The sequence below is a fragment of the Symsagittifera roscoffensis genome, chromosome 2, assembly GCF_963678635.1.
Source record: "Symsagittifera roscoffensis chromosome 2, txSymRosc1.1, whole genome shotgun sequence".
Lineage (NCBI taxonomy): Eukaryota > Metazoa > Xenacoelomorpha > Acoela > Convolutidae > Symsagittifera > Symsagittifera roscoffensis.
Window position 1 is genome coordinate 54,132,132 of NC_087063.1, and position 12,252 is coordinate 54,144,383.

The 12,252-nt window shown below is 38.0% G+C and overlaps 3 protein-coding genes across 6 annotated transcripts in view; 2 read left to right on the forward strand and 1 right to left on the reverse strand.

Annotated features, from left to right (window-relative positions):
* The window catches only part of LOC134839138 (transcription factor Dp-1-like), a 367,543-nt gene that overhangs the window by 318,549 nt on the left and 36,742 nt on the right, over positions 1-12,252 (reverse strand). The gene's annotated exons all lie outside the window — the stretch shown is intronic.
* LOC134839139 (septin-2-like) overlaps positions 1-12,252 on the forward strand; it is a 411,571-nt gene that overhangs the window by 143,631 nt on the left and 255,688 nt on the right. The gene's annotated exons all lie outside the window — the stretch shown is intronic.
* Positions 1-12,252, forward strand: part of LOC134840159 (uncharacterized) — a 29,914-nt gene that overhangs the window by 17,079 nt on the left and 583 nt on the right. The window contains exons 3-5 of the mRNA XM_063855870.1: positions 4,734-4,932; positions 5,221-5,239; positions 11,755-11,948. Coding sequence (XP_063711940.1) covers positions 4,734-4,932; positions 5,221-5,239; positions 11,755-11,948 — 412 coding nt within the window. The remainder of the gene's footprint in view (positions 1-4,733; positions 4,933-5,220; positions 5,240-11,754; positions 11,949-12,252) is intronic.

The window sequence follows — 12,252 nt, forward strand, 5'->3', positions numbered from 1 at the left end:
CAAGACAACCACACCATCGTTTTCAATTTATTAACTCTAAATACACATCACCATTTTTTCTTAACTTCACATATTGCATCAAAGATACTAACCTTCACGGTATTCTTCGCAATTTTGACCCTATAACCCAAATGTATATTTTTTGTCCCATCACAAAGACCTTCAACGCAGAAGAATCCAGACCCTTCCTTATCCCACATGAATTTGTTCAACCTATAGAAATCCCCATATTAGAATTCATCCACAACACTAAATATAACCACAAATTATATAATCTCATCCAAAACACACCTTATGAGTTTGCAGTTGGCACTGAAGAACTAAAAACCATTAAAGCACTTCAATTGCTTTGGCCACTGCTTCAAACTAAAAACATCATTCGCATACTAGCAAAATTACTAACAAATTCCGACATAATCCACGACATCTTCCCCCACGGTTTTTTCCCCGACGACTAACAGGTAAGTATAATTTATACATATTCTTAACTAATAAATTTAAAATAAAACACTAACCATTCTTTATCCATGTCTTATTTAGATTTTTAGTCTTCATCCCACGATCATCTGCAAAATACACAAAAGAAAAATAAAAAATAGAAAACTTCTTCAAATTGTTCAAAACTCTATTAATATTTTGCACAAGCTAATCTAAATAAAATTCATACCAATGTAGTAAATTAATTTATAAATTGTTTCCCCACAAGCAGTAAATCTAATAATGATGAAAATTTGTAACTTAATTTTTCCCAAAAACTAGCAGTAAAATTGAAATTCTATGTAGTAAATGGATAAAACGAAAATGCAGTACTAACTTTTTGATATTTCATTCACTCACACAAAAATTCTATCCAAACTCGCACAGCTCGCCCACGAAGAGTTGTTTAAAATAATGAATTTCAGTTTCAAGTTTTCACACTCAACAACTCTAACACACGATAACTTTCCTTTAACCCGGTTGGAAAGGAATTATATACTAAGCAAAACTAACCAATGCAGCTTACTAAACACCACAGATCATAGAATAACAGCATGACTAAGAAAAGGAAACCAACGGTACCCAAACCGGATTAACCCAGTTTAAAACTGGATAAATTATTCTTTTGAAGACTATTATAAAGTCTAAGAAAGAAATAATAAAACACAAAAAAGTCGAAAGACAAACCCATACCAAAAACAATTTGATTTTTGAAAAAAGGACACAACCAACGAAACATAAGGAAAACCACAATAAACCCAACATAAAACGTTATCACATAACAGGACCTCTCACAGAAACCGCACGAAATCATACTCCCACTCCTGGCCTAACCCACCAGAGAGGACGTCCTGAGCATGCTCTATAGCCGGCCTAACCCACCGCGCTACATCCACGCTTTGTGACCACACTTCTATTTTTAATAAGAGGTACTCAAGGGTGAGTAACTCTTCAAAATAACCAAACTAAAACAAAAAGCTTTTGTGAAAACAACTAACCAAAATCATAATTAAAACACCAAACTAATAAAACTTTTATAAAATGTAAATTATACCTTGCAGTATATAGATCAGCATACAACACCAAAGACGAACATCCAAAGACAAAATGACCCCACTACACTCGAAAAAGAATGGCCAACCACAATCAATATGCCGCCCACAATCACAACTCAAAGGATTTAGAGTACGACTTGACTTCGCAGAAAAGGACTTCATTGAACTAGACCAATGACCACCTCGATGTTCAAGTATACGTACAGATCCGAGTAACCAGGCATCCCCTCCACGCAAAATCTCCACGCCCTTCCCAGACAAGGTCAAACACAAAAGAAGTTCTCTACATGAAACGGAAAAACCTGTCATAGCCAACCATTCTGAAATCAGATTTGAGTTTGTTGCGAAAACCCAGTCGTTGTCATGGGAAGACACAACGATTGAACCTGGAACTTCTCTAACAAGAGAACCCAGAAGAAATATGATGTTCGCCAAATACCAACGTTCATCATCCATCCTTTGAATTACAGAAAGACTATTCTAAAAAACTCTGTAAAACCCGGATGGGTGGAACCAGATCTAAACTACATTTTATGATTGGATAAATTAGATATTTTACCACTGTAAAGTATTTAATATTAACCAATCATGATCCATCTAACTAACAACCCACTTATTTGTAAGTGCTGAAATTACTTGTAATTTCAGCACCAGAGAGATTTGAATTTAACTTAGAAATTAGTTGCCTCTCCAAGATAACTTCAGCAGCCGCAATAAACCAGTATACCCTAGATCTATTGAGCCTAGCAGAGACTAGTTAAACAACCTGAGACTAGATAGTATAAGAGTAAGATTAGGATCGGTTTTAGACTAAGAAGTTGCGCGAATCTATCCGGCCGAAAATAAGATAGCGTGACGAGCAGACGGTGTACCCTATCCGAAATTACTCTATGAGTTAACCACCTCGGTCCTAACTCACAAAGTATTCTTTTACTGAGTTTTCGATTTTTGCAGTGTAAATCACATGAGACAAAGGACACCCTTCTAACTATCTCGACCAAAATACCAGTTAGATTTGGAGAATCTGCTTCAACTAAGAATTCCCTGGTTATCCTCTGGGGGCCAAGATCGTTCAAATAATTGCTTACAAATTTTTGTGGTGGTTCTATTATAATCTCCTGTAAAAATTGCTAGCCCCGCGTAAATCTCTTGCTCTTTTCGCTGTTACTCTCACTTCTTCTTAAAGTCAATCGAACACGCGTGGAAAAAAGAGCCCGCAAAATTATATTCGATCAACACCGTAAAGTAAATCAAGTTAAGGGAATTATCAAGTCATGACAGAATAAATTGCTAGAGCTCGTAATGATGATTCAACTATGGTTTAATAAAATAACGATCTCACAGTTCAATTTAAGATGGGTACTCCTAACTCGGTTGTCTCTTAAGCAACCCACGAGTTCAATCTCTAAAATTAACCCTTTTTCTCAAGCTTCTAGAATAGGTTCCCATTTCGTCCATACCCAGATTAACAGTCAGGCTACACCAGAACTTAGTGTTAATCTCTCAAAACTTACGATCGGAACCACAAGCTTCTCTTTTGGTTAATTTTTCTCTGCTCTAAAACCCGCGTACCAATCCCCCACAGGTATGTCTAATTGTACACCGGTATAATTAAATACCCCCCTCCCGACATTCCTTACGGTGCATTCAACGTTCATCCTGTAAGCTAAAGGTTCCCCTAGGTACCCCAGTTCTAAAGTCTACTCTCCCAGTGGCTATTCAGATCGCTTTAAGTAAATATTAATTCCAACTGAACCTCAGCTAAAGTTCGCGTTTAAATGGCAGCAATCCCAAGGTTTTTATTTGGTTTATCCTACACTTGTTCCAAGTGTCAATTAAAGGTCAACCCGGGGTCACCAGAGTTCAACCAAAGAGCAATGAATTCAGAGCCGGGTGGGTGTCACACTTGCCAAGTTTCACCCATACCCGATTAATACTCCCCGAATTATCACTTTTCAAAACCTCATTGTCACCTTTTCCGGGGATTGGCTATTAACACCGGAACGAGCCAACGGAGAGGGTTTGTTTGCGAGATGTATTTTTCCGGGGCTTGGATCAACTACACATTAACGCCATAAAATCAATATGCCCTCGCTCATTTTTTCCCGCAAACTACCTATTTCCGGTCCCAGGGATATTTTTCCCCGGTGCTAATAACTTCCGGTCGGATTATGGGACTCGTCCAAACTCAAACGCCATGCTTGTCTTACCTCTATCTACCAACCCTCCAAGTTTCCGCTTCCTAGGGTCACCATGAGTCAAGAAATAGCTTCCGGAAGCCAAAGGGTGGGTTTATTTGCCATAAAACCGGAAGTTGGGGTCCGAAGGGTCTTGGTTTTCAAAGTTTAAGCTTCCCTCATCTAGGACTTCCTTGTACTAAGTTATGGAGTCATTCCTATTGCTAGGTACCGAGACCCCATAGAGCGATTTGCACTTCCGTGAACCGCTATCACTCGGCCCCAGGGGGTCCCCCGGGTTCAGGGTTTTGCATGCCCTGGTGAAATCATCTCTATTATCCCTCCTGTGATTTTCACAATGATCCGACCAGCGGTTCCTAATCCGGGGGGGTCGCACATTCTATGCCTCTTCAGTTTTTCTCCAAAGACTGGACTAGTTCCTCAGAGCTTGGGCTATTTTGAGCTTAGTGCTTTATTAACTTTTCTATTTGCCGAGTTGGCTAATCAATCTCACCAGCATACTCCCATCATGAGTGTCTTAACAAGATTATAACTCTTACTGGAACAAAGAATTTTGAATTACCCCCTTTTGTTTGCCCGCTAAGTAGATTAGGTAAAGTGTGAGCGAATTGTTTTTTTCAATTCCACACGATATCTTGCCAAGATATTTTGAAGTACTACAGTAATCGTACCAAGATTTAACAAAATTTTGGTGAGATATCGAAGCTACTTGAAAAATTCAGAAATAACTATTTTCTTTGCGAGATAATCCATATAAAAACACAATTTTGGTGAGATATCGATGCTACTTGGAAAATTCAGAAATAACTATTTTCTTTAATCCAAATAAAAACATAATGAGATTAAAAACAAGTGCAAATTGTTCCATTTTTGCAACATATCAACGGATCATTTGTTAAAAAATACGCTCTCTCAGGCTTGAGATTGGGTTCAAAACTTTACCGAAACCTGTGATTTTCCTGATTATGAGCCTGGCCACATTTCATAAAAATTCCATGTTTAGTGCGGCCTGGCTGAGCTGGGGGACCAGTTTTATCTAAACTGCACCCTCTACTCCCTCTCGGAGGGAAGCGTGTACGCCCAGTTCTCAGCCAACATCTCCTCGGAGGATTGGAGTGCACTGAGACTTCTGAGTCCCTACCACGTCGAATATGAACTGCAGCAACAGGTGCATTCGTTCCGAATCGTGTTTTTGGAGAGCGGTAAGTCTTTATAAATTCCAGTTTTTGGCGCTTATGACCTCAAAAACTGTGTACCCATAATATCACCTTCGGAATAAAAGCTTCGTAATAAAAAAACCTTAATTTTATCCCATTTTTCAAATTCCTAGGAGTGCTGCTGTTTGAAAAACATTTAGGAGGTATGAGATCAGAATGAAAAATCAAAACTTGTCTATTTGAACGCATTCCGCTCCACTTAGGCAGGCCGAGTGTTTGTTAGGGTACTTGTATTTATTCGTTTAAAATGTATAAGATTTGTTTTTTTTTCAGACTTCAATGGAGAAGAACAGTAAGTAGGCTTCTTTTTAATTATATAAATAATCCTGTAAAATTGGCTTGTTTAAGATAACAGGTCTGTCATCCGGCCGGATAGAACAAACCTCTGAACATTTTTTGGTTCCGACCATTGAAAATGGGGAAGAATTTGCATTGGGTTGTGCTTTATTTTTTTTTGTTTTTCACGAAAAATCAGGTACCACAAATAATCATCGGACTACGTTGAGTGATACATCATAATGAAGTTCTTTCAGTTGTGATTAGAACCACATTAAAAGTGTCGAGAAAAACCGGTTCGAAGTTTTTGATTTTTCGTCTTAATTCGAGCGAATGAAGCAAGCGAGCAGGATTACAACAGCTGAGTTATGCCTCATTTAAAACCTTAAAACTTATATTTAAGCAAGCAAAACTAGTTTTTTGGAGTGTTTTTAGCTTCATTTTGGAAACCAAAAACTTCAGAAAATTCAAACATTTTCTGCAAAAAAAATTAAAAATCATTTTTTAAAAGTTTTTTTTTATGTCTGTAAAAACTTTTGTTCAAATTGCCTATATTACTATCCCTGTCTAAGATGCGTAAAATCCATTTTTACGTCAGATTTTTTTTATCACACCAAGCAGAAAAAAACTACACTAATTTGGAAAAAACTTTCTAAACCGTTGCAAAGTTATTAAAAAGAAAGAAAAAGGCATATAATGCAATTTATTCAGTTGGGACGTAGCTGACGTATACTCTCATGCCTTGGAGCAAAAAGGACGTATATTTTTATGCCTTGGAGCAGAAGCGGAAAAATGTATTTATGCCGTGGAGAAGATAGACAACGTCAACTCCAACAGAATTACCGGGGTTAGTGTTACAATCGGCAACAAAAAAACTTATGAGAAATTCAATGGACATTTTGCTACCAAGATGATCATTGCATTCGAAAGATAGAACCATCTTTGCCGATAACAAAAAAAGAGAATCCTTAGAACAATTCCATTCAGAACTGGTCGAGTTAGCGTCACAGGCAGATTGAGGAGACCGAAAAGAAGAGTGGGTGAGAGATATGTTTCTACTGCCCACATTCAACATGAAAAAATCGTAGATGAATTGCTAGCGGATACACATTCACCACGAGCAGCCTATGAATATGCGATTAGCCGAGAAGAAGATATTGAACGCAGTAAAATCTGAAATCAAGCTCCTATGGCCTATTGGAAGCCCACACATAAATCAGACAGGAGCCCATGGAGTATAATCAACCACGAAGCCGCGGAGGACAATCCAACTACACTAACCAAATAGAAGACGACGCCCGAGTGATCGCAAAGTTGTCCTCAGGAAAATTATAATGCATGACGATAACAAAACGTGGGAGGATGAATTAAGTCATGTTATATGCGCGGAAGACAATTTGGACCAAACCACATAAGACCGTGTCAGGACATTTGTGTCCCAGACATTTATGTCCCGGCAAAAACAGTCCAAAATGCAAAAAGTGTCCAAGACATTTGGTTCCCAGACAAAATTGTCCCAAAATTGTCCAGGCTATTGCCACACTACTTAATGACCGGATTAATTTGATAAGCTCTCAATAGGAAGGATTAAATCGATAAGGCCACGCAACTGAGCACTTAGACCAGAAACTACTTCGCGCAGCAAATTAGAGACGAAATTAACACAGGACTCAAATCATTTACACATACCTACACAATTATTGCTTGATTGATAATGTTGCCAAACGTAGACACGAGAGATCATCTGCGATGGCACCTTTTCTACGGCCCCGAGTGTGTTCTTTCAGATATACACCATCCACGCTTCAGACTACTGGTAACACAAACAACTACAGACTAGACCTGGAATTCCGAGAGCATGTCCGAATGCTGCTGAGTATCGCTTTTGTGCCTGTAAGTGATGTTTCTACTGCTTTCGAAACTCTTCAGAAGACATGCCCTGAGACAGCCCACCCAATCTTCAATTACTTTGAGGACAATTACGTCGGTCGGCTCTCGGCGGCAAATGGAACTCGTCAAAACCCCAGATTTGACGTTGACAGCTGGAGTTGTCATCAACGTGTAATAACCGCGCGACCCAGAACCAACAATGCTGTTGAAGGTTGGAACAGCAATTTCGTCAAACTCGTGAATGGCAAGCACCCATCATTCCCCAAACTCATAGAAAAATTTCAAGACGAACAGAAAAACGCTGAAATCTTGATCGAAAAAATGTGTGCCGGGCAAAAAGTGTCACGTTATAAAAAACCTCTTTATGTCAAACTTGACAAAAACCTTTCAGAATTAGTTGCGGCCTACGACCCAAGTAAACTTCTGAGTTTCCTAAACGGGTGCAGCAGCAACATCAAACATAAGACATGCACAGCAAAAGACAAAACTGAGCAAATTCCCAAACTGAGGAAATTGGACACAATGCAGAAGGATGCATATCAACAAATGTCAACTATATTATATGCAAGGTCAACCAGAAAACAAAATGAAAAAGAAGAAAACGCTACCCAACTAGACAAAATGACCCGATGTTATACGCGCGAACGGATAGAAAGACATACCCAGAAATAATTTTGCCGTAATGGCAAAAGCAGAAGCTTTTGAAATAAAAACATCTGCAGAGATCTTACATTATGATTTAAATGGTAAAGCTGTAACAAGAACCTAAACATATGTTCGTCATTGCGGATTCAGGAAGTCAGATGTCCTTCTTAAAAGCACGTTCATCACAACTATTTAGGGAAAACAACAGCGCAGCGATATTTAAATTTATTTCAACGGAAGACGCGGCAAAAATTTGGTCTGTTACGACGGAGGCTTGTTATTTCTGATTATTTTGTCCTCAAATCTTCTGCTCCAAATGGAAGACTGATCATCGCAATTGAATCGGTATACTGAACAGTCCCATCTGCGTCTTTTATGATTGTTGATGAACAAAAAAGCGATTTTAATTGGAGGTGAAACAACTTACCGAAAAATGGTATCAAATGGGTACAAGACGAGCCAAAACAAAATCAAACGATGGGTCAAGGATAGCTTTCAAAAAAAGTGTGTTCAAGTTGCAAAATCGAAAAACTTCGTGATGCAAACACAAATCCTAATCCCCTTAAACTAACTTCCCAGATCAAGTAGAAAAAAGGCTAAGCAAGTTTATCGATCAGAAGCACATCATCAAGCTAGACATGTGTTTGGACAAACAATTCATAAAGACTAATAATGATCACAGCATAAATGAACCAAACAGTAAAGCTGGGCTTTAGCTTAAAGAAAATTAACAATTTCATCAAAAAGAACGATTAACAATTGCCAAACATCAAGCTACTATGGGCAATATTGCACAAATCGTGAAAGCAGATATTATAGAACAAACTATTGTTACAAAGCTGGACCCCAAGTTTCAAAAAGAAAAAGATCAATGCATTTTTATCCTCGCCGAAGGCAAAGCCACAGGCAATTATCAACTGCAAACAGTATTCTACGGTGGAACGGACCAGCCGGCAGAGTTTCAATAAAACGTATGCATACCCAGACAACATATTACTAATTAGGAAAGGTCAAGGGAGCATCACATAAGTACACTTAAAATATGCAAATTTTTATATGAGCTACTAAAATGGTTAGGCTAAACCATTAATAGCGAATCTATAAGACCACTAACTAGAAATTTTGGTGCAACTGAAAAGCTGACACCACCAAAAACTTTTTTGCCGCTTAAACTTTTTATGCACACAATTCACCAGTTAACAAGGTATATATCACAAATAATTCAAATATCAGCATCACTAAAATGATTTCTGAAAAAAAAACACAACATGAGATAGGAAAGCAGTAGAAAATCTAAAATTCTTACAATTAAAAACCTAATTGAAATAGTATCTAAAATAACAGAAAAAAAAAAACATTTCGATCAAAAATTTGAGACCCGCGTGGTCTGCGTTGCCTCAAAAATATGGTTAAGGTCCAAATCTAGAAAACTAGTAATTGTGCACGCATCCAGATTTGTGAAATCATTAGAAGAAACACAATTGGTATGCGCTTGAACTTTTAGGAATAGTGTGGTCAATCGAATCTTTTAAATAGCGTTTGTACGGGAAAAATCTGCCGACATCACATACCAGCAGGTTTTAATAAGTGCATTAAGTTCAATTAAAAAAAAAATCGGCCATATTAGTGTCACAGTTTGAATAAGTATATTAATAGCTTTAAATTTTGATATTGAGCGTTTTGGAGGAAACAAAACGGGACGAATAGATTTTATGTCCTGTAATCCAATTGAATTGGCACTAACTTCTAGTGAGTATGATGACGAATTTGATGATGCGTCTATTTTTTTGGTTCGTTTTCAAAATACTGAGATCACTGAAAACCTGGTCATGAGCAACGTAGCCAATCAGAATTGTGCAACGAATCAACTGATCAAAAAGCGCGCAAAAAATGAAAGATTATTAACAAGGCAATCGAAAACTCAAGAGAGAATTTATTAGAAAGCGGTCAAGCAAATTGTAAGTCACTAGCTTACTTACTCGAAATTGCATCATGAGAACACTTGACAAACCCATCACAGAAGTTGAACTTTGTCAAACAATGAGGAAACAAAACTGACTCTAAAGGTTTCAAATCAGGATTCATCCCCGATTAATCCGCCAGAGCGAGAACTGGAATTGGAAATAAGAGCTCATCTTCACCAAATCAAGCCCGACGATGACACGATAGAAAACAGATTGCCAAGCGATTCAGATAAAGATGAGAACCTCTCAGACTCCAGGTGGCATTGACAAAAAATACGACTTTAATCACGCAAAAAATGGACTGTTACTAAAACTGTTACTACCACATCAAAATTCAAACGAAAACAAGTGCAAGCCGCGCGGAAGTAGAACAGGGGAAGCAGCATATCAGAAACAACAATTGGCCATCATTTCCGAACAAATGTATATCGGAAAAACTAAACCTAAAATACAAAGTGGTAAAAGAACAAGTAGACAAAAACATGAAAAAGCGTGTAGAACAGGTAGCAAGAAAACTGATACGCATAGCTAAAAAAAGTAAAGGATCCCAAAAGCATTTGAGCAAAAATATACATCAATTGACTGAAAACTACTCACTTACATACAACACACAACTTGGGTACAAACAATTTGAAAACAGCTCAAACTGTTGCAAAAATTGACGGATTTTTTGTTTTTTCCTAATCGAGACGGCAAAGAAACGCAAACGATATGACAATTGAATCGGGCACAAGCGACAACAATGCTAAAAGGACAAGACAACCAACAGAAGACAGCAAACTAGGAGAGCAACGATACATCGGAGGAGCACGAGAAGAACCAGGATGAAGAGCAGATTGACCAACAGAAGCGAGACGAAGACGAATTCACAAACAAAAGAGAAGATTAGGAAAAAAAAGACAGAAATGTTTCCCAGGGACCAAATACGAAAACAATCAAGTCCCACGGGTACTATAAAACTCAAACACTAAGTGTCAAGCGGACTACAAAGCTCAAAAATTAAACGCAGTAGGAGGCAGTCATCCGGCCGGATAGAACAAACTCTTGAATGTTGTGCTATTTACATGTTTAATTTATATATACAAGTCTAGCAACCATTCATCGATTTATCAATGCGTTCGGATTTAGGATTATCAAATATTATATATTACTGTATGAAACGGTCATTTAATTTGGAACCGTCATACAAAATACAGTCTACAGTTATAAATAATCCTATATAGGATCAGGGGCGGATCTAGGATTTTCTCGAGGGGGGGGGGGGTATTTTCAAAAAAATTTTCGAAAATTTTGTCGACCTTTTTTTTTTAGGTCAACCAAATTGATTATTCGAGCTCTCCCAAAGCACTGTTTTGGCCCTATTTTGGATAAAATTTCTGCGTCGCATGCAAAATTTTGAAAAAACAGGCCGAAACGGGGTTTTTAGGCACTTTTTGTAAAATTTTTGACCCAAAAGCTGCGTTTTTTCGGCGCGCGCTCCCTCCTCAAAATTAGTATATATTGGCGCCGAAGGCGCCTTCATAAAAATTTTAGGGTCCATCACCAAAAAAGGATATCTCAAAATAGTACAAGGGGGACCCTTTGGGTCGGCAGTGGGTCGAATCCCTGAGGGGGGGGGGGGGCGATTTTCATGTAGATTTACATTTGAATGCTGTTAAATAACTAAATTTAAATTTATCCTTCAAGTTTTTCCCTGAGAAAACCGTATTTTCCTTTGGGGAGGGGGGATATTGTTTGGTTGATCCAAATTCCTAGCTTCTTCACCATTTCAAACGTTGTGATAAAAGTGTTATTGAAAAAGCACAATACCTAATGTTGTGTAGATCGAATTTCCAAAAAATATATCAGCCAATCATAGTTGAGTGTTTGTAAGTTTGAAGGAAATTAGCTGGTAAATCAGTCATTTATAACGTTTTAACGTTTTTGGTTGAAAATTTTTGCGCATTCTTTTCTTTCGCCATGAGAATTAACAGCCAAAGACAAATGAAGAATCATAGCCGAAGAAAAATGAAGAAACAGATATATTTTCCAGGGACAGGAAGTGGCAGTGGGAGCATGGCTTGATTGTGGTAGGGTGCTTCATGGCTGTGGTCTGCTTCGCCATCCTCTACGTGCCCCTGGACATCTACATGACCAGACGGGACGAGCAGGCCAGCAAGAACAAGCTCATTCAGCCGAAACTGAACCAAAAGATAGCCATGAAAATGGAACTGGTCAAGGAGAGACGTGTGCGATCTTTTCATATCATTCGGATCATGGAAAAGAGTCAACTAATCAATTATAACATAGCCTATAGCGAAGTCTTCAAATAATTTATTGAATTAATTATAAAAATATACTGCGATGAAATATCATTGGTTGAGAAATGAAATTGAGCTAAGAGATGAATTCTGATAAAGTTGGTTTGCGATGAATTGTCGCTTTTCATAACTGCGACGAATTGTCGCTTGCGTCGAATTGTCGTCATACCACCCAGTCAACAAAATCAGACCTTTTTTTCACACCAGAATTTAATTCGGATTAGGTTTGC